We start from the raw sequence: 27,670 nt of genomic DNA on the forward strand, positions 1-27,670 counted from the left end.
TGCCTGCATGGAACCTCTGCCTTACAAGAGGTGAGGCATAGATGATCTGTCCTTGGCCTGCTGCACCTGGGGTAGAGCTTCTGCCCTAAGAGTGGGGACTGGATGAAAGAGAAAGGATTCTTTAGTTCTCTCATCTATCTACACTTGCCTGGAATAGAGTTTCTGCAACACAGAGCTAGGGGTAGGAGGTGAAAAACACTGGCTGCTTCCATCACTTGTTAAGAAATTGTAGTCCTGGATTTGGAGCTGGGTAGGGTAACTAGTTACTAGTTTGCTTCAATTTTGTTTCTTCAAGAATGATGGCCGGATGCGGTGGCTCACACCTGTAATCCCAGCACTTTGGGAGGCTGAGGTGGGAGAATTCCTTGAAACGAGGAGTTTGAGACTAGCTGGGGCAGCATCATGAGACCCTGTCTCTACAAAAAAATTTTGAAAAATTAGCTGAGTGTGGTCACACATGCCTGTAGTCCCGGAGGAGAGAGAATCGCTTGAGTCCAGGAGTTTGAGGCTGCAGTGAACTATAATCTGGTACTGTACTCTATCCTGGGTGAGATCTTGTCTTTAAAAAAAAAAAAAAAAAAAAGGTATTATTACCCACCTGCCACACAATGGCTGTCCCCTCTGCCCGGAGTGCTCTTTCTTTCCCAAATAGGCACAGGGTACACTCTCTCTTCCTTACGAGTCTGTTCAGATGTCACTTACCTCTAGCACTCTCCAACGTTGCCCCAGTCACTTTCTGTTTTCCTTAGCTGGGTTCATTTTCCTCATAACATTTATCACCACCTGGCATGTACACATGCATGCATACATATGTATTTGCTTGTCTACCTCTCCCAGTGAACGTGTAGGTTGCATGAGAGCAGGAACTTAGGCCGTTTTGTTTACTGTTACGTTCGCAGTGCTTAGAACGATATCTAACATAGTGGATTTTCAATAAATCTGATGAATGCAAAGTACAGAATGACCAAAGTATACTGCTTTCCTGCGTCATAGTTTAACCTAACTTGAAAATTATTTGTAGAGCCATTGTGGAAAATGAATTTTTTGTGTTTGCAAACTCCAGTTGCTTGTTGCTGACTTGAGTGAGAAGGGGGTTCACAGGGATGGAATGCGGCGATTGTTTGGCAGTGGCTGCTGGGGCTGTGAGAGGATGGATGTGTCGTATTTGTAAAGTACTTGTCATCCCTAATGCAGTGAGATGCTAAAGCACAGGAAATGGGTAAATTTTTGGTCTTCCCCCAACCCTCTTTCTGACTAAAAGTACTGGGAAATGTTTGTGGATACTTTTTTGGTTAGAATGGCCATCTGTCTACAGTATGATGTGGAAACTTTTCTTGTAATTCCGTTGTTAATAGATACTGTACAAATGAGTCTCTTAGAAATATCAAGACATTGTAGGGGACCAGTATAGTAGCTGCTGTCTGATAGAAAAAAAAAAATCTTCATTTGCTGATGTAACTTTTCTTTAAATTACTTAAAAATGATTTTGAACTAACGCCTTTCTTTTTCTTCCTTCTAGATTCTCGCTGAAGTCTGTTAATTCTTTTTGAGTACTTATGAATAACCACGTGTCTTCAAAACCATCTACCATGAAGCTAAAACATACCATCAACCCTATTCTTTTATATTTTATACATTTTCTAATATCACTTTATACTATTTTAACATACATTCCATTTTATTTTTTCTCTGAGTCAAGACAAGAAAAATCAAACCAAATTAAAGCAAAGCCTGTAAATTCAAAACCTGATTCTGCATACAGATCTGTTAATAGTTTGGATGGTTTGGCTTCAGTATTATACCCTGGATGTGATACTCTAGATAAAGTTTTTACATATGCAAAAAACAAGTTTAAGAACAAAAGACTCTTGGGAACACGTGAAGTTTTAAATGAGGAAGACGAAGTACAACCAAATGGAAAAATTTTTAAAAAGGTAAGGTGATCTTTCATTGCCTTTGAATTCTTTCTGAACAAAATATCCTATTACAAATGAAGTAAAGGGCAGGCACAGCCTGCTTCCATTAGAATTTGCTGTTGAAGGAGAAACAGTGTAGGAAGGGGGCTAGACTGCCTTCTGATTTCTTCCTGTACTTACCAGCACTGATACGTTCTGAGTTTTCAGAAGGGCATCGTGACCCACTGGTGTGGAGCTCTTCTCCAATATCTACCAGGGTTTGGAATGTCTAGGGCAGTTTTGGATATGAAACCATACTCCCTGTCTCTAGAGCAGCTGGGTGCTGGAAGTAGCTCCAGATTTTAGGGTGGGATCTGCTGTGTTAAATGTGGTTAAATGTGGCTTAGATGTGGGTTGCAGTGAGTGCTTCATGTCTTTGTACTTTGGTTGTGGCAATTGCATGGTTCTTAAAACATTTCTTTTCAGAAATATGGAGAAACCTGCCATTGTTGTTTTGAAACAACGGGTAAGATGTTCTTAGAGGCAGTGTAACAGCAATTAAGAGCCTGGACTCCAGACCCAGACTATAGGTCTGAATCTTGGCTTTGCTGCTTACTAGCTTTCTGACCCTGGAAAAGTAGTTTAACTAATTTGCCTCAGTTTCTTTTTCTGTAATATGAAGATAGTGATCATTACTGAGACTCAGGAGCCAAGCTGTTCTAACAGCTTTACGTATATCATCTTAAGACTCACAGTTACCCTATGAGTTAGTTATTGTTATCTTCACCTTACAGATGACAGCATTGAGGCACAGATAGTTGAGGTAACCTACCCCAAGGACACTACAGCTAGTGAAGCTGGGACTAGAATCCAGGCCTTCTGGCTCCAGAACTCATACCCTCCATTCTTCACCGATCACAGCTTTCAGGCTTCTTGTGAGGATTGAGTGTGTGTATGTATCTGCAATGTGCTTAGAACAACAGTTTGTGGCACTTAATGTAAGTGCTCTAGCCTTTATTATTGCATTACTATTATCTTGAGAATTCATTGAGGAAAATTATAGTAGAAAATTCAATGAGGAAAATAAGATCATGGAATAGTGTAGTGCTTCACTGGTAGTATAGAAATGGCCTGAGAGTGCTGTTTATGAACTTGGATATGTGACTTTCCTTAAGCAGTTCTTGAAACTCTAGTGTGTTAAAAATTGAAGATAAAGTATTTTTTAGAGGGGGTATAGTGATGTGTAGTTGGTTGATAACTGGGTTAGTTAATAGGTTTAATATCTTTTAACCATTTGCAGCTACCTTGATCTCCAACTGCCTTTTTTTCTGTCAGTTACAAGGAAACCATCAGATCTTGAAGGAGAGTCCAAATAACTCAAATAACTGCAACTATGGAATGAAAAACTCAGAGCTCCTCTTTTACTGGAGGGCCAGAGGGATGTTGCTTAGCCTCCTCCGTATGGCCCATTAATTTTGCCACTTCTACAAGTTTAATACATCATTTTCCTCAAAACATGAAGGAGATGCCAAGCAAGTTGATGTCAGTAATTCCTAGAAACTAAAAACATTTTAACTCGACAACAGAATCTGTAAATTTCCTCACCTTTAAATAGAGTAGTTGTATATCTTACTTTATCGGAAGCAGTCCTGATTTATACTTGTTGCTGTGACATTAACAGTGCCCCCTTATGGTCTCAAAAGTGCCCTAGTTTGGATAGTTATATGGTCACCTTACTTTTAAGGCATATTCCCTATTTCTTTTGCAGACTTAGAGAAAACTGAGTTTTTTTCTGTTTAAGATCTCGCTGAAGTTAATAGCACATTTCTAGAAATTGAAATCATGGGTTAAGCATGTTCAATTTTTCTTCTCTAGCCTATGTATTGTAATTTGCAAAACGTTTTATCATAGTGAAGTTTGCTTTTGTCATATTTAGCACGGCTCTTTTTTTTTTTTGAGACGGAGTTTTACTCTTGTTGTCCAGGCTGGAGTGCAGTGGCGCCATCTCAGCTCACTGCAACCTCCGCCTCCTGGGTTCAAGTGATTCTCCTGCCTCAGCCTCCCGAGTCGTTGGGATTACAGGCATGTGCCACCACGTCCGGCTAATTTTGTATTTTTAGTAGAGACGGTTTCTCCATGTTGGTCAGGCTGGTCTCAAACTCCCAACCTCAGGCGATCTGCCCACCTCGGCCTCCCAAAGTGCTGGGATTACAGGCATGAGCCACCGTGCCCAAACAGCACTTCTTTTTATGGCACACTGTTCTTGAGTCTGTGTTTGAGAAATCGGGTAGTTATGAGAAGGTACTGAAAAAGTACATTTTTATGTGCAAAAGTTTCCTACTTTTCTATCTGCTTATAGATTCATTTTTTGGTCTTTGATATGCTATTTGAATGCAAAGGTTAGATTCTCTTTTAGTCTAAGCATATTAGTTTTCAGGAAGCTTAGTTTTTCTCCAGTATCCCACACATGCTTTATTCATTTTATGTGGCTAGTATTGTCTTTCAGTCGTCATTCAGTATGTGCAGCAGCAAACTAGTTCTCAATTGTGTAAAAAGAAGAGACGCTTATGTGGTGAATTCATATTTCTTCCTAATTCATGTGTCATTAAACTGGACAAAATAAAATCCTACAGCTATGATAGTTCTTCCCTAAATGTGCGTGTGTAAGTGTATGTGGCTCTTTCCTGCTTGTCTTGACCATAGTGCCTTTGTATTCGTTCGTTATTCAACAAAGCATGAAGTATTTGAACTCATAAAAGGTAGGAAGTGAGACAGATTGGTTTTTAGCAATTTTTTTTTGTCTGTAGTTCATTACTGTGAAGTTTTATTTAGTTAGTATAGGAGGTTCTGAATTTCTATATGTCAGATCTGCCTGCTAGCATTTGCTATGAAATTGGCATTTGTGGTTCATCAGACTTTGTTCAGAAGGCTATGTCTAGACTCTGACTTGGGAACATGTTATAGTTTTCTTTAGGGTCATTGGGAAAGTAGAATTAATTTTTAGGTTTTGCATATAATAAATGAAACAAGTACTTTCTCTTGGCCGTACTCAAGAAGAAAGTGTGCAGTATCGCTGATTAGCTGAGGCTTAGTTTCAGTTTATTCTGTGTTGCAGCTGTGGCAGTGATCTGCAGACTGCAGAGTGGGTATCTCAGCTGCATGTTAAACATGTTAGGCTCTTTTTTTGTTTTCCCCTCTCTTGGTTTCTTGTTACATCCATTGCATTGCGTCAGTAGCAGCATCTGCCTAGCATGTTGAGAAGGGGAACTTTCACAACCGATGGGTTAAGCTGTGTACTTTCTGCCATTAATGCCTGCTGGCTGATCAAGCTCAGTGGAGGGTATCTTCATTAAATAGTTTCCATATTTGAAGATCATCTTCAACTGGAAAAGAAAACGAATGGAGTAGCAATATTTAAAATAGTTTTTGAGGAAGATTTTTGGGGATTAACCCCAGAATGTTGTATCTGATATGGTTGAAGGAAAGATGCACAAGCCTTATTTCAAATTAATGAACTTTGAAGCTTTGTTTCCATCTTATCCCAACAGTCTATTTTGAGGTCCTGAGGGGAGGATGAGTGGACGAAAAAAGACAGTGGCAATGACCCTGCTCTCATTGTGTCCAGGATAGAGTAGCCACCAGCTTCACTGCGACCAGATTCTTCTGGGGGGACAGAAAAACAAAAGGCACTTGGTTGCTTGGCAGGCCTTTTCAGGCTCTTTTTAAGTTTCATATGGTTTTATAAAACTGTAGCGGAGTTAAGAGCTGGAACCTGTGTCAGCATCACCTGATTCCAGTGTTCCCAGCAGTAAATGCATTGCACTAACATCAATCTTGAAATGAACAGTGAAATGATTTCAGAACAACTTTAAAATACATGTATACCTGAAATAGAACAAAGCTGCAAAGACTAAAAATAGAAACAGAAAAGAGTACAGCTGGCTCATATACTTTGTGAGCTATCAGAAACACTTAATTTTTTCTTAGGTATTTTACAAAAATAAGAAGAGAATGAGGGATTATGTAATAATGGTACTTAGAGAAGACTTCACTGACATTCCTTCTAAATTGATCCAAAAAGATAATAGAAACACTCATTTATGTCCTTGTAAGTTGACTTACTTTTCCTCTTTCTTAATGCCATCTTTTGTGTTATTTCTTACTCTAGTCACATTTTTTACCCTGTTTGTGTATGTGTATAATATTTATTTTCTGATTTATTAGGACATTTACATCATGCTATATGTAACAAATTATGGTCACTCTCTTGGCCGGGATTTGTAGGCTGGCTATTATGTTACTCTTCTCTTAGTTTCCCCATCCAAACTGTCCCTCTCCTTTCATCCTGTTTATTAAAGGCACTACTGTATACCAAATTGTTGAAGCCAAAACATCAGGGGTGTCTGATTTACATCTCTTACAGCCTCCCCCCGCCTTTTTTTTTAGCAGGCCTCCTTGCTTCCACACTTGTCCCCAACTATAGTTCTCTCACACACAGCATAAAAAGGATTTTTCACAATTGTTAATCAGGCCATCTTACTCACCTGCTTAATAAGACCCCGACTTCTTTCTATAGTGTAGTGGAAACATTGTGATTTTATGGTTAGTCTCTGGAATGAGTTTGCCTGGGTTCATATTCTAGTCCCATCACTTGTTAGTTACATGATTTTGAACAGGTTATATTTACTCTACATCTCCGTATTCTCATGTGTAAAATAGGGATAATAATAGTAACAGTTTTTTACAGGTATGATTAAGAGTTTAGTAAGTTAACACTTGCAATGTCCTTAGCATGTAGTAAGCACTAATAAAGGTTAGTTACCCTCATTATCATTATCATGATTATTACAACCATCCAAATCTCTTGAATATTTTTACTCTATGGCTCCCCTCAGACTAATGTTTTCACCATGATCTTCAGTTGCAGAGAGATTGGTTAAGTGAAGCCAGGTGTAGTTTACTGAAGCAGGCAGGAATGTGTGTAATTTTGAAATATTTCTAAATAGTGAAAGTAAAACAAGTCCTAGTGCTTAAAGAGGTTTTCGATATGAGACAAGATTACCACCTGTAAGTAGAGAAGGAAGGGTGGAAGGTGTGTGTGTGTGTGTGTGTGTGTGTGTGTATTTTAAGACAGAGTCTCACTCTTGCCCAGGCTGGAGTACAGTGGTATGATCACAGCTCTCTGCAGCCTTGAGTTCCTGGGGTCAGGTGATCCTTTTGCCTCAGCCTTCTAGGTAGTTGGGACAACCGGCATGTACTGCACGCCTGGCTAATTTTACACTTTTTTAGACATGGGATCTTGCTGTGTTGCCCAGGCTGGTCTCAAATTCCTGGCCTCAAATGAGTCACCTGTCTCACCTTCCAAAGTGTTGGGATTACAGGCATGAGCCACTGCACCTGCCCAGAGGAGGCTATTTGATTTGAATAGAGAGAAAGTTTCAGAGGTATTTCAGAGGGTGAGAAAACGAATAGACCAGGGATGTATGATAGGATTGCTTCAGGGTGTGGAGGTCCTGGATTAAAGGTTGGCTGTTCTGCAGCAGTGTTCAATGATATTGGCAAGGAATAAATAGTTTAATCTTGTCTTGGGCTAGCCATAGGGACAAAGTTAGGATTAGAAACTTTTCCAGCACAAATCAGATAAAATATAGAGTGGGTAGTGTCCTCTAAATGAAATATTTATGAAAAACATAATTACTAGATGATTCCGTGGTTGAAAGAATTAAAATCATGAGTTTCAGATTTTTCTATTTTATTTTTTACATATGTGGAAATCTTCACGCTCATTTGATTCCTTTGCCACATGGTGGCATCATTGCATGAGTTTACATATTTGGATTATACATCAAACGCCTTTTCAGAACACACCTAGTCTTTGAAATTTAGAAATCCTGTCATTTACATGCTAGAATCTGAAAGGTAGTGCATTCTTAACCTTTAGAGTGTAACATTCTTAATAATTGTAATCCAGTTCCTGCACGTTTTGGCCAAGTTCTCATCTGTCTTCTCACCCCCACAGAGCTCCTTTTGAAGTCATTGGAGCTCCCTGTGCTGAGCATTTCATGGGGGTGAAGAGCAAGGTGAGAGTTTGGGGCTAGTAAAGTAAATAAGTATCATCTTAAATGCAGTTGCTTTATCCATCAAAATAAACATTTATTTCTTAAATACATAATTGCATGGGACACTAGATGGCAGCATTTATCCTTTTCCATTTTTATCTTTATCCAGCCTCTTCTAGAAATTTCTTAAATGTTTATATTGATAAAATGAACATGGTCAGATGATTTTAAGGTATTTGAGATGTATGTTACTGACACAGCCGTGTTTGGGAATTAATCACCTATATGTTTTTGCAGAGAGAGGAACTTTTTATACAATCTGTATGTAATTAAGGATTTTATACAATCTATATGTAGGGTTTTGTCTAAGTTGAGGAAACTTTCTAAAGACAATATGTTAAAAAACTTTAAAAGGGAGTTTTTACTAGTGCATATTTGATATTACCAGCACTTTTGATAAACAGATAAAATATTGAAAGCCTGGTGGTGCCAGTAAGCATTTAAGGCTTGAACAGAGGGACTTTGAATAATATAACTAGTCCACCTGGTTGTGTAAACAGAAACTTGTTTACTTTGCTTTTGCTTATCCAGAGTTTGATACTGCAGTTCAAGTTCAACAATCATAAAGATTTCTGTTAGCTTGGGTAGAGAAAGTTTCTGTGAATCATATTGTACCATCTGATACTGACATTTAGGAATTCCTGAATAGAGAGAAATTAAAATTTTGGCATCTGTGGTACTTGGTACTAGGCTAAATATTAACACCTAAATCATTTAAATAGATGAAATTTGTAAGTAGACGATTAGTATATGACCATTTGGCCAGGCAGTTGACTTTTAGGATCCTATCAAACTCTCAATATTTTTGAAAACCAAAAATAAAGCCAAAAAACCCCCCAGTTACAGTATAAGATTTAAGTTGTATAGAAGATGTCACAAAAGAGCTCATTTTTAAAATGTATTTTTCACTCAAACTCAATTTCTAGCTTTTTATTCAAAAAATAATTCTATGCGAACAACTTTCTGGTTCATCATAACATTTGGACGATATTCTGGTTTCTTTTTGTAAATTATTATTTTGATTACATTAAAGGGTATTTGTCTTTTGTCAGGTTATTCTTGGACAGTATAATTGGCTCTCCTATGAAGATGTCTTCGTTCGAGCCTTGAATTTTGGGAATGGCTTACAGATGTTGGGCCAGAAACCAAAGACCAACATCGCCATCTTCTGTGAGACCAGGGCCGAGTGGATGATAGCTGCACAGGCGTGTTTTATGTATAATTTTCAGCGTATGTAGACTTTCTTACCTCTGGAAAAATGAACTAACAGATATTTATTGAAATACTTTACTCTGAAGAGGTTAAAATTCTGATGTTAATTTTCACCCAGTGTCCAGTTAGTGGAGAACTCTGTTGTGACTTGGAATTCTTGGTGTATTTTGGAAAATAAATCAATTATATGACAAATTGTACCAATGAATGTTGCAGTGAGGCTTGCACCTCTTAATAGGAGACTTTCAGGGTCTTGAGAACTAGACCTACACTTAGGGGCCATTGTTCCAATACCGTTTCTCAGGAATCCTCTTTAGAAGTTACCGTCGTTTTGTTCTGTCATCTCTATCAGTAACAACAGTTGACCTCCAAAATGCTTCCATACTGAAACCTGGTGAACTTCAAGGTGCTGGGTTAAACAATAGAGTTTTCATATTGTAGTTATTTGAGTGGTAATTGTGGTGGCTCAGTCTTTGAGGTAGTTCTGGAAGTGTAAGTTCAGAGGTCTGGGTGCCAAAATGTGACAGTAATTTGTGGATGTTTAGTCTCATCTTTCAGATGAAACAAAGTACACTTTCACCAGATTTCTTGCTGTAAATTCCTCCACTTTTTTTTTCCTTTTTTGAGATGGAGTCTCGCTCTGTCGCCAGGTTGGAGTGCAGTGGCGCAATCTCAGTTTACTGCAGCCTCTGCCTCCCGGGTTCAAGCAATTCTTCTCCCTCACCTTCCCGAGTAGCTGGGACTACAGGCGCATACTGCCACACCCAGCTAATTTTTTGTATTTTTAGTAGAGATGGAGTTTCACCATGTTGGCCAGGATGGTCTTGATCTCCTGACCTCATGATCTGCCCGCCTCGGCCTCCCAAAGTGCTGGAGTTATAAGCGTGAGCCACCGCGCCTGGCCTCCTCCACTTTTTCTTTTAAACAAACATTCCATTTTTGTTTTCACAGGTTTGGATTTACATTGTTTCTTTTGAGGAGCTTTAAAAGAATTATTTTCAAAGTCATTTTTTGTATCTTTTTTGAGTTAGGCAGAAAGTAAATAAAAATCTACATTATTCATGTTATGTAATTTCAGCATTTCTGACGATGTTTGTCTTTAGATATTTTTGCTTGAAAATAAACGCTACTGCCACTTGTTTGTGCTCTTGACATACACTGTAAATCTGACATTCAGTGTGTCATCCTATTTGTATATGTTCTTTTTCACATTATAGAACCAAGAGGTCAATAATTAAGAGTTTGAAGTTTCAGAAATCAGTTATAATTTCTTCACAATATGGTAGTCCCAGAGTAACATTTGTAAGTGAAACAAAATAAAAATTTAAATATCTTCATCTTTAAAAATTGGAAATCTTGGGGCATTTAGGGAAGGATGAGTAGGTGTAATGTTGATTAGTATGATAAGATAACTTTAAAAAGCATAACACTTATAAACTATGGATTTAACAGTTTAGGGCTCCCAATATTTTATTATGATTCATCTCTACATTCAGAGACTTTATATAGAGTTAAATGTTTTAATATTTGACTGGCTGCTTCTTTTCCTTTTAGTTGTTACATTATATGCTACTCTAGGAGGTCCAGCCATTGTTCATGGATTAAATGAAACAGAGGTGACCAACATCATTACTAGTAAAGAGCTCTTACAAACAAAGTTGAAGGTGAGGACTCTAGTTACTAACTGTCTGATATTTTAGAATTTTCAGTGTCATGAGCCCTATTATTGATACTTAGTTCTTTTATGACTTTTGAGTCCTTAATCTTTGTGGAATTTTATGAATATCATACTTTATTTTTTCCTTTAGAAAATAAAAAGTAGATTTTGTATATATTCATGTGTAAGTAATCCAGAGTTATAAATTGTTAAGATACTTATGTTTAAATTGAAGAAATTATGACTACTTTTTCTTTTATTGTGCTCATCTGTTTTCTAGTTTACTTGTAGTAAATTTGTAGTTTTGAAGGGTTATATTTTAAACTAGTAATTTTTATTTTACTTCTGAAGCATTAAGTAACTACAAGTTTTCAGAATTGTTTGAAAATTAAAAAGGGAGCCTTTTAATGAAATTACAGTAAAAAGAGGTTTCTTTGGTCTCTAGACAACTCCCAGAAATATCTGGGCTGCTGTTTTCTTTTTGAACAAGTTTACATGTGAATTTTCTCCTCCTTCCCCCATATATTTTTATGTAGTCTCTTGAAAATATGAGGGGCTTCTGGTTTCTCTACAGTTCAGGCAACATGTGTTTACATGCCCATTTTGTAAGGCAGTACCTTTCTTGATCAGGGTTTTACCAAAGGCCAGGGGTACACACAGTGAACCTAATGCTGTGAAATAATTTAAATTCAGACCAATACTTACCCATCTGTAAAAAGTGATATTATGCCAGGGTACCCTTTCTTCTTACTTTTTTGAGGCAAGAAGTTACTTAACAATTCACTGAATATGGTAAACTACTTTGCTTATTTGCTAAACTGCTTGAAAAATAATGAACACGATGAATGTTGGTGTATTTCTAGGATATAGTTTCTCTGGTCCCACGCCTGCGGCACATCATCACTGTTGATGGAAAGCCACCAACCTGGTCCGAGTTCCCCAAGGGGGTCATTGTGCATACCATGGCTGCAGTGGAGGCCCTGGGAGCCAAGGCCAGCATGGGTATGTTACACTTTTCTGATTCCTTACGTGTGCTTTCTGGTGACCACATTCTCCAGAATTATGCCAAAGTTTTGATCCTGAGGTTAGCTCAAATGACACATCAGTTTTCTAACATCAGTTGGGAAAACAGGTCCCTCTAGGTACACTTGAGTCTTTAAAGAAAGTTTTAAGAAAAAATATAAACATTAATTATTCATGTTTTACAAGTAGTATTTATTTGAAATTTAAAATATTCTACATTATTCCAATTTTTTTCATTCCCTTTTTATGATAGTTTTGGGTGGTTTTAAATTTAGTTTATAAAGAATACCATTAATCTTGTCCTATGTGAATTACCTGTAAGTAGTTTTAACAGAATGGCTAAACCTGGAGGCCTCCTTTTACTCCCTGCTCCAGTTCTTCCCTTTCCTGGGATGACAACCTTACCCTCCAACTAGCACAATTAGGCATGGTGACTCCAGAAATTCCTACTCTCAAAAAAGTGTGAGAAAATGTTAGCTAGTATACTAGTGTTTACAGATACTGCAAAAGCTGCTGGAATGCTGGAACTGTATTTCCTCTGTAGTTGGAAACAGTAATTAATTAGATATAAGCATTCACTTAGCTCAAATTTTAGGCACCTGGAATTTGAGTGGTAGTGGGATATTTAGATGCAGATATATTGTGGACAGTGGTGTGTACAAGTCTAGTACTTGAGTTATGTTTGGAGTTAGAGATTTGGAAGCTGGAAGCGGTTTGGCTTTAATTATAGCTGTGGGAGTAGGGAGTGAGGTCACCAACAGGGAATGGTGGCTTCAAAGGGTACCAAGGACTAGTCAGAGAGGAAAGAAGAAACTATTTAGTAGTATGTGGTTGCTGGATGCCAAGGGAAAGGAGATCTTGGTGAGTCATCAGCAGGATCAGGGGCTGCATGCAGAGGTCAGATGACACAAGGATGGTAGTTTCCAAGAAGTGGTGGTATTGGAGAAGGGTGTTGTGGATTGAAGGAGTGAAGGGCTGATTTGGAAGTAAAGACTTTCAAGTGTAAATATTATTTAAGAAATATATCTTGACTGACAGGAGAGGAAGGGTATTCTATTGGGAGTACGTTTAAATAATTTTTTCACACTCATTTAGAAGTCCACATGTAGAGTATTTCTGGGAGTGGTTCAGATGTATCAACAATGCCAACCATGACCTATTTCTCTTTGTTCTTCTGCTGTGCCACCTCTATAACTTGTCAGCTATTGTCCTTAGGCTCGTAGTCTTCTGATTTCAAATGGTTCACATTGTCTTTTAATGCAGGACTCTGGGTGTAACCAAGTTAGTCAGCACTCTGAAGCAGTGAATGATTTTTAGCAAACACCTAGATACTCTAGTCTAAGCTACCTTTATTTCTTAGTTGAATTACTGGGATAATCTTGTCTCCCTGATACTTTTTTTGCCTTTCTAAAGTTAGCCACACAGCAGCCAAAGTGATCTTGATCTTTTTTCACAGATAATAACATACTCTTGTTCAAAACAACATTGCTTTACATCCAGAACATACTCCGAAGTTCTTCCCATGGCCTTTGAGGTCCTATGTGTGGTCCCTGCTAGCCACTTGACCGTTGTTTCTTGCCACTCTTCCTCTTGCTCACTCTGTTCCAGCCACACTCCTTGCTGGTCTTTAGCTATGCTGAGCACATTCCTACCTTTGGGTCTTTGCATTTCCTTATTTTCTTCTAATTAGAACATTCTTCTCCCAGTTCCAGGGTTTTCATGGCTCCCTTCCTCACTTTATTCAGGCCTTTGCTAAAGTAAACTCTACAGAGACGCTGTCTAGACTTTTCCATCCAAATAGCATCTGTTGTCATCTTCTCACCTTGTCTTGCAGGAAAACTTGCTATGAAGTTTTCTTCATAGGTTAATTTGTTTGTATATCCCAATAGAATATATCTCCCATAAGTGCAGGGACTTGATCTATTTTGTTGATCTCAGTATAATTAATATTTGTTGAATTGAGTTAACTCAATTTGATTGAGTTATTTGATTGAATTGATAATGAAAAATTGTTGATACAGCTGAATCTCATAAAAGTGTATGTGTTTGTTTTTTCTCTTCAATGCAGAAAACCAACCTCATAGCAAACCATTGCCCTCAGATATTGCAGTAATCATGTACACAAGTGGATCCACAGGACTTCCAAAGGGAGTCATGATCTCACATAGTAACATTATTGCTGGTATAACTGGGATGGCAGAAAGGATTCCAGAACTGGGGTATGTCAGAGTAAAGTAACATTGAGTAGTTAAGTATTCATGTCTGTTATAATGTTAGCATTTGTGTCATTTTATTAACATACGGCTAAATTAGTCCTTCAGAGTCTGTCTGTAGTAGGCATTTCCTTAAAAAATAAAAAAGAAGATTAAAATTAATGGCAAAATAGTTATAGTTGTGAGGTTGAAAATATATCGTATAGATACGTTTTAAAAAGTACAGAACTTAACTTTTTATAGTTGTAAATCCTTTAAGTTGTTTTAATCAGCTTGTATTTGCCACTGTCATTGTTTTTATATCTAAATACAATTCAGGTGAACAGGTAATTTAAATTATCCACTCAGTATTTGTTGAGCTTCACTATTCAGTCTCTGATTTTTCTTGTTAATACAAACTCCAGTGGTAGCAGCGGAAGGTAGAGTGGAGTGGGAAAGAGACTGATGGAAGAAACCAGATGGAAGTTTGAGGGACTGTCAAAGAAACATTGCCAGAGATGTAGTCGGTATTCTGATGACTGATAGGGTACAGTGGTTGGATATTTTTGATGCTTTTATGCACAGAAATTACAAACATACACGCACATACACACGTAATTGCTATGGGATTGAACTTGGGGATGGAGAAATGTTTCTTATGTATGCATACATTTCAGAAAAAATTAAGTGCAACAGTTTTCTTACAGGTTTTTCTCAGTTGCCGTCTATATTTTGGTTGTGGGGGCAACTCTTGAAGCATATACAAATGCATACACATTTTCTGTATATTAAGTTCTCATTTATTACATAATCCAATTCCCAGAACAAGAGTCTTATCTGTAAAATTTCTGGCAAATAGCAGTGGGTTGGCAACCCACTAGATGTAAAGACCATTTCCTCCTTGGATGATTTATTTTGTTCTTCAAAAGAACCCTGTATTATTATTTGTTTAAGCCACTGCTGCTTCTGCCTCAGTACTTTTGCTTCAGCAGTGCTTATAATTCCTGAGTGCTTTTAAGTAGGACTGGAAACAGCACTCCTTCCTGAGCGTGTCTGTCTCCTTGCTTTTAGGTTGAACTGTAATTCTTTTTCCCTAACATCCCCAGCGTCTGTCCTCTCTTCATCTCTTGCTCTCACAAACACACGCACACTTGACCAACAAATTGATGCCTGGGGCCCTTCCATGTGCTTTCAGGCTTGCTCCCATTATAGGGCACTTTTGGCATAGATGGCTCCTGACTTTTGTTTCTGATGCCTCCCTTTTCTTTTAGAGAGGAAGATGTCTACATTGGATATTTGCCTCTGGCCCATGTTCTAGAATTAAGTGCTGAGCTTGTCTGTCTGTCTCACGGATGCCGCATTGGTTACTCTTCACCACAGACTTTAGCAGATCAGGTAAGTTCAGTGTCTGTGACTTGAAAAACTAAAAAATCATAATGAATTTTAATGCGTTTTTTTCAGTCAGTATGACAATGTATTATGACTGAGCGATGGTTCATTTTAAAATGAGCTTTAGCCTTTTAAGTGCTTCTTAGACTATAAGTACATTAAAATAATTTATAATTGACTTTTTGATCTAAGAATACCATTGAATTTTAAAAATAAGGATCACTTTCTATAGATCACTTTCTCTTATTTTATAGTCTTCAAAAATTAAAAAAGGAAGCAAAGGAGATACATCCATGTTGAAACCAACACTGATGGCAGCAGTTCCGGTAAGAAGTGACCCTTATTTAATATTGAGTATTAAAGAAGTATCACCCGCTACAAGGCATTAGTGCTAGTGAAAAATATATTGTTGACAAGGTAGTTTATGTAGGATTTATTCCTTATTGATTATGAATATTGCCTTAGGTGCTACGGGATTTCTTTAGCTTTAGCTTTCTTATTTACTAAGCACTCAACTTAATTTCAGCTTCTATATGTAATTATCAGCTCCTTTCCCTAAATGCCTTCTTGTTAAAATAAAAAATTATTTCCATGACATCTGTTTGTGAATTCATCGACACTTGAAGCCTGTTGAGAGCTAGGAGGGAAAGTGAGAGATCACCTCCTTTTAAGCAAACTGTATAGTTACCTCCTGAGTCCTCAGGGAAAGTGTGGTCGAAACACCAAACAAAGTGACAGAGAAGCTGGTGCAACTTCGAATGACTTAAGAGGGGCTGTGCGTCCTTACATAATACAGGGGCCTGGGAATAAGTCAAGGGAAATGGGACAGCAGTGATTTTCTGGCTCCTTATAACATAGGCTGAGTTTGTTTGGAAATGATGGGAATTATTGTCAGATACCTAAATGCTTATGTCAAGAATAATTACATGGCCGGGCGCGGTGGCTCAAGCCTGTAATCCCAGCACTTTGGGAGGCCGAGACGGGCGGATCACGAGGTCAGGAGATCGAGACCATCCTGGTGAACACAGTGAAACCCCCTCTCTACTAAAACTACAAAAAACAAGCCGGGCGAGGTGGCAGGCGCCTGTAGTCCCAGCTACTCGGGAGGCTGAGGCAGGAGAATGGCGGGAACCCGGGAGGCGGAGCTTGCAGTGAGCTGAGATCCGGCCACTGCACTCCAGCCTGGGCGACAGAGCAAGACTCCGTCTCAAAAAAAAAAAAAAAAAAAAAAGAATAATTACATAGTTACTTCAAAGTCAAATATAAATAATCAGTAGTTTTATAGTTTCTTTCTGTAATTATAGTTTCTTTAGTATCCTACTTAAATTCTTAGTTCACTTAAAAATGACATATAATTTAAAGTTATGGAGGAAACATTATTTTAAGTTATTAAAGTATACTTCACAGTAATGGAACTAGCCAGCAAAATGCAGCACAGACAAGGAAAACTTCCTGGTGCAGTATCGAAAGACAAAGAGCCAAACAAAATCCCCAAAACGCTGCTTGGTCTTTTTGTGAGCAAAGAATGTGGTTCTGTATACTTTCATAAGATAAAGTTAGGAAATTTTGAAAAACCATTTCAGATGGTTGTTCATTTATTTTGTGAGTAGGTTTTAGTTCAGAATCAGTAAGATAAGCAAAGCAATATAAAGAATTAATATCTTAGAATTTATATGAGTATCTAGATTTATTTCTGCTTTTAAAAATTATTTTTTGGCCGGGCGCGGTGGCTCAAGCCTGTAATCCCAGCACTTTGGGAGGCCGAGACGGGTGGATCACGAGGTCAGGAGATCGAGACCATCCTGGCTAACACGGTGAAACCCCGTCTCTACTAAAACATACAAAAAACTAGCCGGGCGAGGTGGCGGGCGCCTGTAGTCCCAGCTACTCGGGAGGCTGAGGCCGGAGAATGGCGTGAACCCGGGAGGCGGAGCTTGCAGTGAGCTGAGATCCGGCCACTGCACTCCAGCCTGGGCTACAGAGCGAGACTCCGTCTCAAAAAAAAAAAAAAAATTTGTAGAAACTTTATTTTTAAAGTAATGGTGGTTCTATTTTAAAAGTTTGATCTTGATAGGATACATCTTTTTGAAAAATTAAAAATTTTTTTTTTCTTCTTGCTGAAGCACATCCACAGTTGAAGAATACGTCTTTTAAAATGCCTTAATATTGCTAAAAATATTAATCTGATGCTAAGATTTGAATATGTAAGGCAGCTGTTATCATTATTAACTATGTAAAACTCATTTTTATACATTTAGGAAATCATGGACCGGATCTACAAAAATGTCATGAATAAAGTGAATGAAATGAGTAGTTTTCAACGTAATCTGTTTATTCTGGCCTATAATTACAAAATGGAACAGATTTCAAAAGGACGTAATACTCCACTGTGCAACAGGTAAGTAAAGACTCTCTACCTCCTTCTTTCTCCCCTTGATGATTTAATCATTTAGTTCACATTAATAGCCCAATTAATTGAGATAGTTATAAAAAATAAATTTATTTCATAAAGTCAAGAGAACTCTTTAAAAAAATCCATCCCAGGCCAGGCGCGGTGGCTCACGCCTGTAATCCCAGCACTTTGTGAGAGGCTGAGGCGAGCGGATCACCAGGTCAGGAGATCAAGACCATCCTGACTAACATGGTGAAACCCTGTCTCTACTAAAAATACAAAAAGAAATTAGTCAGACGTGGTGGCAGGCGCCTGTAGTCCCAGCTACTCGGGAGGGTGAGGCAGGAGAATGGCGCAAACCGGGGAGGTGGAGCTTGCAGTGAGCTGAGATCGCGCCACTGCACTCCAGCCTGGGCAACAGAGCGAGATTTGGTCTCAAAAAAAAAAAAAAAAAAAATCCATCTTGGCTGAACACGATGGCTCACTCTTGTAATCTCAGCACTTTGGGAGGCCAAGGCAGGCAGATCACCTGAGGTCAGGAATTCAAGACCAGCCTGGCCAACGTGGCAAAACCCCATCTCTACTAAAATTACAGAAATTAGCCGGGGTGGTGGCATGTGCCTATAGTCTCAGCTATTAGGGAGGCTGAGACAGGAGAATCGCTTGAACTCAGGAGGCAGAGGTTGCAGTGAGCGAGATCGTGCTACTGCACTCCAGCCTGGGTGACAGCATGCGAGACTCATCTCAAAAAAAAAAGAAGAGAAAGAAATCCATCTTGACGTGGGAGGATTGCTTGAGGCCAGGAGTTCAAGACGAGCCTGGGCAGCATAGCAAGACTCCTCTGCTTAGCTGGGCATGGTGTCACGTATCTGTAATCCCAGTTACTTCAGGGACTGAAGTGGGAGGATCATTGGGGCCTGGGAGCAATGACTACACCACTGCACACCACCCTGGGTGAAAGTGAGACTCTGTCTCTTTAAAAAACAAGCAAACCAAAAACCTGTATAACAGTGTGAGCAGTTTAAAAAAACCTGCATTGTCATTATAAGTGTGTTTTCACTTAAGATTTTGCTATTTGTGTGTTTATATTTTCTGTGAACACTTAGGTAGTTTTAATTATTTTGATAAATAGTTTCTCTTTTGCTTTTATATTTATTTCAGTATGAATATAATTAAATGTTTTGTATTTAAAGTTTTAAATGATCAGTTTTGTTCCAACCTGTATTTGTATAGTGTTAATAGAGTACATAGATTTATGATTTTATCATGAAATAGCTTAGAAGTTAGAAAATGGAAGTATTACATTCAAAGTATTTTTTATGGGAATATTAATATAGTTTTCAGATGCTTCACATAATTTAGAACTTTGTAAGTTTTTATCCTGCCTTACGTTACTTATTTCTTCAGTGAGTTATAAAGTCGGCCCTCTGTATCGACAGGTTCCACATCTTTAGATTCAACCAACCATGGATCAAAAATATTCTGGGGAGAAAAACAATAGAACATAACAATACAACAATGAAAAAGACAAATAATGCAGTATAACAGCTATTTACATAGCATTTATGTTGTATTAGGTATTGTAAGTAATCTAGAGATAACTTAAAGTATTTTGGAGGTTGTGTGTAGGCTTTATGCAAATACTATGCCGTTTTATATAAGGGACTTATACATCTGAGGATTTTGGTATCCAGAGGATACTACCTCTCCTTTTTGATCAAGGCAGCATGCAATCTTTTTATTAGTGTGTTTTCAGAAACATCAATTAGATGTTTAACTGGTTTCCTTTTTTTGATGCTTCACAGATAATTTACTAGATTATTTTTAACAGTAAACACTTCAAAACTTGAATTAGTGAAACTTTAAAAACAGATTGTTGTATACAAATTATACACATTTCTAATAAAATACATTAAAGCAAAAATTAATTTGATTTTAATGTATTTCATAAAGATGATAAGATTGTTCAGTATTGATATGTGATAAATATTTTATGTAAATATAATAAAAATATAATAAAAAATATAATAAATATAATAAATATATTTATAATAAAATATAAAAAATATAATAAAAAATATAATAAAAATTAAATATTTTATGTAAATATAATAAAAAATATAATAAAAAAATAAAAGTGGCTATAAGCAAGGGTTTTCCTGTCACTATATAAAACTAAACCTGACAATTCAAATTTTAATATTAATTGAAAAGCTCTTAAGAGGAAATCATAAATTCTTTACCTTTTTGAACTTCAAAAAATTAAGATTTGAGGCTCAAGAGAATCTCCACATTGGCTGTGTAACCTTGGATAAGTCACTTCATCTCAAAATCTCTCATATCAAAACGGGGGGATTAGTTTCAGTGATTTGGAAAATCCCATTCAGTTTTAAAATCCTGTGGTTCTCTAATTTTTTTCTTTAGCTTTGTTTTCCGGAAAGTTCGAAGCTTGCTAGGGGGAAATATTCGTCTCCTGTTGTGTGGTGGCGCTCCACTTTCTGCAACCACGCAGCGGTTCATGAACATCTGTTTCTGCTGTCCTGTTGGTCAGGGATACGGACTCACTGAATCTGCTGGGGCCGGAACAATTACAGAAGGTAGTGTTCTCCATGATCAGAGGCTGGGGTGTGATGCCAGACGTTTTGTTGGGGGTATGGGATACGTTCTGCAAATACATAGGAGAAGAGTAGTAAGGTGTTTGTGGGGCAGAATAATGGTAAATCCCAAGTACTATGATCATTGATACCAATTTTTAGAATGTATTAGCTGTATCTAGAGTAAATAATTCATCTAGAGAAGTTTTTATATCAAACTCTGATATGTAATATTAAAAACCACTTAGCATTCTGGAAAAGAAACTTTAGTAACAAACATTGACTGTTTTGTTTACATTTATTTTCTCACATCAGTGATTAAATTTTTATGTAGGAAAATTAAGGTGCTTTTGTTTATTTGTGTAGTAAGTATATTAAGGCTCAGGTTCAGAAATGTTTATGAGGATTTCTGTAAGTGTTAGAGAGGAGCTAGGTTCAGGTCTAGGGAATATTATTACCAGAGTTTATCATGTGGTTGTGGTTGAGGAGGAGATCTACCAACTAATTAGCAGTTCTGAGATGAATCGCATAGGGCCTCATGTGTCCCTTTTATGGGAGAAAGTTATTTTGCTTTCCGGTACAAGATACAGCTATGCTTCTCCTACTTTGTATTTGCTATATATGGATAGATACAAAACCTCATAACTGATTTTTACCTATTTGAGTGCCTCTGTATACCATTTTCATGTATTACTTCATTTTTCTGTTTTTTGGTTATGTTTTCTGTGTTTTATGTATTTTAGGAAGCTACTTCTAAGTCATGTTTTGTAGGAAATAAGCAACCTTCAAATACATGCTTATAGGATTTCTTCCGAGGATCCTTAATTTCTTCTATTTTTAAGATTCAAATTGAATGATTAATCAGTAACAATTTATGTTGTAAATGAAAGTCTTTAAAGCATTAAATATCAGCCTTTCATTTCTGATATTTGGTCTTTGAAGAGGAAACATAATACAGTAGTAATTCATAATAGTAGAGGGTTCTTTCCTCACATTCTTGAAAGCTACCAGTCTTTTTCTTCAGCCTGCCTCTTGAGCTATTGCTGTATTAATTTTAAACAGGGTATGATAGCATAAGCTGATGGAACCTGCAGAGGTCTCACTTTGAAATGGTGACACATTACATGGGAAAAGATTAGAGAGGTGTTTTGTACGGCACATCTGTGAGGCCTAATAAGAAAGTAAAATAGATGTAAACCATTGCTTTCATCATCCTTTAGGACAGGGACTTCAAACTCATGAACCAGACAGCTACCTATTTAAATGAGTCAAGTGGGCCCTAATGTAAGACAATGTGATGGGTAAGGATTGATTCTGGGGGAACAGGAGCAGGCATGCCCTATCTAACGGAGGCTGTCCGTTCTGCTGTTCCCAAAATGTGGGCCCATTGTTTCTGGCGCTTCCACACTTACATCTAAAATTTCCTGATTTTTAAGAATGGCAATAACTAATTAAAAAAAAAAAAAAAAAAACCCTCAATGTAGGCCAAAAAGTACGACTCTACAGGCCTCACGGCCTGTGCTTCACCAATATGTGACTTCTGCTTTTAAGGATTCTCTGGGGATATCTCAGCCTTGGGATAAATAATCATTTTTGGTAATTTAGAAAAATGAAGCAATGTATTATCTTACTGTTCTCAAATACCTTTTTTTTTCATTTAATTCCTAGTGTGGGACTACAATACTGGCAGAGTGGGAGCACCATTAGTTTGCTGTGAAATCAAATTAAAAAACTGGGAGGAAGGTAATAAACTTAACCACAGAGCATTAATTTTTAAAGTGTTAAACTTTAAAATTAGAATCACTTTAAAATTAGTGCTTCATGTTCTTCCTTTAAAATGTAAACACCCATAAGTGCTCATTTTTGTCCTTTGTAATAGACGTGTTTTATCTCGAACTATATGAATGCATTTATTTTTCTTGTTTCAAAGATGTTTCTGAGGAACTGTAATTGTTTTTATTTTACTTATTACATAGATGCAAGTGAGAATTGTGGCAAAAACTTGAGAAATGTACTAGTAAGTGAATAATGTTAGTAAATTAGGAGTGATCATAACTTTATTTTGCAGAAGTAATATTATAAAATTTATTTTATGAAATTGTGGATTTTTACATAATTTTTTTTCTTTCTTTTTTTCTGAGGGCGTCAACCTTATATTATCAGAAGGAAATTTTCACTGTAATTCCATAAAAGTCTGTTTATCCTCATGCCATTTAAAGTAATGGTCACTTAAAAATTTATTTGATCCTGTTAAAATATACAAATTATCAAAATACACAAATTTTATTGTGACGCACCTTTCCTCTACATCAAGTAAAGATAGAGATCAAGTAAAGATAAAGATTCTGGCCGGGCACGGTGACTCACTCCTGTAATCCCAGCACTTTGGGAGGCCAAGACGGGTGGATCACGAGGTCAGGAGTTTGATATCAGCCTGACCAACATGGTGAAACCCTGTCTCTACTAAAAATACAGAAATTAGCCAGGCGTGGTGGTGTGTGCCTGTAATTCCAGCTACTCGGGAGGCCTCATGAGGCAGGAGAATCACTTGAACCCGGGAGGTGGAGGTTGCAGTGAGCTGAGATTGCACCACTGCACTCTAGCCTGGGCGATAGAGTGAGACTCTTGTCTCCAAAATAAATAAATAAATAAATAAATAAATAAATAAATAAATAAATAAAGATTCTAAGGCGGCCGGGCGCGGTGGCTCAAGCCTGTAATCCCAGCACTTTGGGAGGCCGAGGCGGGTGGATCACGAGGTCAGGAGATCGAGACTATCCTGGCTAACATGGTGAAACCCCGTCTCTATTAAAAATACAAAAAACTAGCCGGGCGTGGTGGCGGGCGCCTGTAGTCTCAGCTACTTGGGAGGCTGAGGCGGGAGAATGGTGTGAACCCGGGAGGCGGAGCTTGCAGTGAGCCGAGATCACGCCACTGCACTCCAGCCTGGGAGCACAGTGAGACTCCGTCTCAAAAAAAAAAAAAAAAAAAGATTCTAAGGCTTGGATGTCTTTTAGCTATCTTTAGCAGAATTAGTGAAAATATTTAATAAATTTAGGCCTGGAGTCATTTTGAAATTATCTGTAAGAATAAATCTTAATATGTAGTAACTCACTTTTTTTTTTTTTTTTTTGACATGGAGTTTCGCTCTTGTTGCCCAGGCTGGAGTGCAGTGTCAATGGTCTTGGCTCACTGCAATCTCCACCTCGTGAGTTTGAGCGATTCTCCTTCCTCAGCCTCCCTAATAGCTGGGATTACAGGCGTGCACCACCACTGCAGGCTAATTATTGTATTTTTAGTAGAGGTGGGATTTCACCATGTTGACCAGGCTGCCCTCAAACTCCTGACCTCAGGCGATCCACCCTCCTTGGCCTCCCAGAGTGCTGTGATTACACACACGAGCCACTGCGCCCAGCAGTAACTCATTCTTATATAGGGATTTGTTCTATTAATTGCATGACTTAATACTTTTATCAGTTTATCAATATGATATTTAAGACAATGCAGAATCTTTCAAATTTGTCTTCTGTTGTATTTGTAATTTTATACAACAAATGGAAGATGTTGGATTTTTCTTGGAATAGAAGTTTGAAAACATAAATGCTTATGGTTTAGCAGCTGAGATTTTGTGCCTACTGTTAAATTGATAAACTTTGCTCGTTCACAGTGTCTGCCTTTTTTCCTTTGGGAAGTTCTAATTGGATTAAAATAGATGACTCTATTTAGAAACTATTAGTTTCAAATTTTCATGTGTTGTATTTAGCTCAACTCAAAATAATTAATTACTATTTTATTAGGTGGATACTTTAATACTGATAAACCACACCCCAGGGGTGAAATTCTTATTGGGGGCCAAAATGTGACAATGGGATACTACAAAAATGAAGCAAAAACAAAAGCTGATTTCTTTGAAGATGAAAATGGACAGAGGTGGCTCTGTACTGGGGATATTGGAGAGTTTGATCCTGATGGGTGCTTAAAGATTATTGGTAAGTCGTCTAATATAGTTTTGAAAATGAATGTTTCTGAAATAGTTTACATAAGAGGTACAATGTATTTAGAGAAGGTGTTTAATAATATAAATCTTTATGTAATCTTAGTTTGGGTTGCATCACTCCTTTAATATAAAATATTATGGACTGTGGAATTTATGAGGCCTGACATGTTATGAGTTCTCAAAGATGGTTCAGCAGCAGTGGTATTCTAAATTACTATTAGATAACCCTTAGTCATTCTTTCCTGCCTGCGTTTCTGACATCTAGAGGTTAGTGGATGGAGCTCTCACAGTCTGAACTGCACCTGTGCCTTGCCCAGGAGAACAAAGGAAAGCCAGGCAGCTCAAGTGCTGTGACTCATATGGGTTGAAAAATACCTTATTCTGCTTTTCCTTTTAGGTTCTTTTTTTTTTTTTTTTTTTTTAAAGTTAATTGCATTTCAGTTAGCCGTGCATGGTGTCTTTGTCGGGCGCCCATAATCCCGGCTACTGGGGAGGCTGAGGCAGGAGAATGGCATGAACCTGGGAGGCGGAGCTTGCAGGGAGCAGAGATCACACCACTGCATTCCAACCTGGGCGATAGAGCAAGACTCTATCCAAAAAAAAAAAAAAGTTAGTGGCATTTCTGTCCCTGTCTTGCTAACTGGAAACCTGGGAGGAGACTCAAGACTGTTCTCTTCAGTCAGCTTCCCGTTCCTATTTTATATCTCACTAGTTTATTTTATGAGCTATGTCTCAAAATCCTACTCTTCTCTCTTTGTCTCTCTTACCTGATCATTGGTCAGGCATATACCTTCTGCCACCCTTTCCCAAGAATTTCTTCTCTGTTACCATGCTTACCTCCTTAAACACACCCTCTCACTGCCACCATGTAATCACTAAACATGGATCTTACCAGCCACAACCATTTAATGTCTCCTAGAAGCTCAGTGCAGGGTGCCCCTGTTAACATTCTTCGCATCTTCTCCTTCATCGTCAGTTGTTTCCTCCTCCTCCTTGATGCAGCTGAAATTAGAGGTGATGTTTTTCTGGCTTTTGCCAGTGTTGTTCCACCTGACTACCTCTCACTCTTCCCTTAGGACTCAGCTCAAGTGGCTGAGCGTAGTGACTCAGGCCTGTAATCCCAGCTACTCAGGGGGCTGAGGTGGGAGGATCACAGGAGCCCAGGAGGCCATGATTGTGCCACTGCACTCCAGTATGGGCAACAGAGTGAGACCCTGTCTCAAAATCTCAAAACCAACCAACCAACCAACCAACCAACCAACCAACCCTCAGCTCAGCCCTCACTTGCAAGAATTTTTTCCGAATCCCCAGGTTGGAGAGTCTTAACCCTTAGTGCTACCATTGTAGTACCAGTGTATTGAAGTAGTATGTTTTTGCATTATGCATGTCTCCAGATAGATTGTGAGCTTGCAGATGGCATTGAATATCTTCCTCACCTGCCTGGTACTAATGGATACCAGGAATAAACTCATTCAGAAGAACATACTTGAAGCCCTGCTAATGGAGTCCATTAAGTAGAAGTTAATTGGTTTTCTTTCTTTATGTTTTTTGAGATGTAGTCTTGCTCTGTCACCCAGGCTGGAGTGCAGTGGCATGATCTCAGCTCACTACAACCTCCGCCTCCTGGGTTCATGCAATTCTCCTACCTCAGCCTCCTGAGTAGCTGGGATTACAGGTGTGCGCCACCACGCCCAGCTAATTTTTTTTATTTTTAGTAGTGACGGGGTTTCACCATGTTGGCCAAGGTAGTCTCGAACTCCTGACCTCTAGTGATCTGCCCGCGTCGGCCTCCCAAAGTTCTGGGATTACAGGTGTGAGCCACTGCACCTGGCCTGTTTTTCTTTAAAACCATGTATTTAGCAGTACAAAAATTAGGGCCTAATTGTAATATGTGCTTTTAATTTCAGCATAACCATTAATGCTTAAGTTTGCAAAGTTTTAAACAATTTGATAGCAAATTACTTAGAGAATGGTCAGTATTTATATATGTATTAAATGTTATTAATATTATTACTCATTGTTTTCTCCTCTCCACCTTTCTTCTCTGTTTTGCAGATCGTAAAAAAGACCTCGTAAAACTACAGGCAGGAGAATATGTTTCTCTTGGGAAAGTAGAGGCAGCTTTGAAGAATCTTCCACTAGTAGATAACATTTGTGCGTATGCAAACAGGTAAGAACATGGAATTCATACTGCTTTTGCTTAAAACATTTGATGTCCATAGACATTTCCTACCTGTATGGACCTTCTTTGTAAAAATGTTCTGAGAACTCTTCCTATCTGTTACTTGTGGGAACAGCCTCCTCCTCATTCCAGCCATTAGCTGACTCTTTCCTCGTAAGGCTTCCCCAATCTTTCTCTCTGTGTCTGTTTTCTGCTTTACATCTCACTGCAGTGTCCCATGTAGGGAGGTGAAGAAAATAAAATCTTCCTTCCTGCCGCCTTGGTATCCCTACCTACCTGTCCCTCAGGAGGGGAAGCTTCACAGAACTACCTCAGAGGAATGGGGAGTAAAGAAGTGGCAGTGAGCAGTGTGCTGCTTAGTGCTTACCCCCACTCTACACTTGAGCCTACTCGGCACTCCAGGCAGGTCTTGGGGCTCCAACTGTAAGCTGTGTTAAGCTGCAACCTAACGCACAGCATCCCCACCTCGTGATGATGATGAGGGTGCTGGGAACCTGTCTACGACGGTTGACATGAATTGTTATGAGAAAATAAAATCTGTTACCAGAAAAACTAATTTAGAAACAGATGTTGGGGGTACAGCCTAAGTTAGAAATGAATTGTATTTATTTATAAATGATTCCAGTCTTTAGCCATTTAGTATTTTCTTTAGTGATGATACAGTTCTGAATTTATTTATGTGATAGTAACCAGAAGTATCCTCTTCCTGATGTTACTGTTTTATGGCCTTCAAAAAAGTATCTGCCTTCATTGGGCATAGAGTTCCTCTATCAATACAAATTCTCATAACAAAAGAAAAAATGAATATATTCACGTCGTTTTGATTCATTGCTGAATTTTTTAGATAGTTTTAAATTTATGTTAGATTTTAAGTTTTTTAAAACACGTGCTATGAAATACTGATAATCAAGGTTTAAAGATGAATTTTCTAATATTTGTAACTTTTTAAATGTGTACATGGCACTCTTTGTAACAGTTTTTCATAGTGGAAGTTTATCATGAAATGTCAGATTGAGAT

General features: G+C 38.0%; 1 protein-coding gene across 4 annotated transcripts in view; it reads left to right on the forward strand.

Moving 5' to 3' along the window:
• ACSL3 (acyl-CoA synthetase long chain family member 3) overlaps positions 1-27,670 on the forward strand; it is an 82,019-nt gene that overhangs the window by 44,141 nt on the left and 10,208 nt on the right. For all 4 annotated transcript variants that reach the window (XM_025404170.1, XM_025404171.1, XM_025404173.1 and 1 more), the window contains 12 exons: positions 1,520-1,934; positions 9,067-9,244; positions 10,781-10,890; positions 11,747-11,885; positions 13,975-14,125; positions 15,370-15,493; positions 15,742-15,813; positions 17,746-17,885; positions 20,304-20,476; positions 22,142-22,216; positions 24,271-24,462; positions 26,526-26,640. In XM_025404170.1, the coding sequence (XP_025259955.1) occupies positions 1,557-1,934; positions 9,067-9,244; positions 10,781-10,890; positions 11,747-11,885; positions 13,975-14,125; positions 15,370-15,493; positions 15,742-15,813; positions 17,746-17,885; positions 20,304-20,476; positions 22,142-22,216; positions 24,271-24,462; positions 26,526-26,640 (1,847 nt within the window). In that variant the 5' untranslated portion in view covers positions 1,520-1,556. The remainder of the gene's footprint in view (positions 1-1,519; positions 1,935-9,066; positions 9,245-10,780; positions 10,891-11,746; positions 11,886-13,974; positions 14,126-15,369; positions 15,494-15,741; positions 15,814-17,745; positions 17,886-20,303; positions 20,477-22,141; positions 22,217-24,270; positions 24,463-26,525; positions 26,641-27,670) is intronic.

The sequence above is a fragment of the Theropithecus gelada genome, chromosome 12 (genome assembly GCF_003255815.1).
Source record: "Theropithecus gelada isolate Dixy chromosome 12, Tgel_1.0, whole genome shotgun sequence".
Lineage (NCBI taxonomy): Eukaryota > Metazoa > Chordata > Mammalia > Primates > Cercopithecidae > Theropithecus > Theropithecus gelada.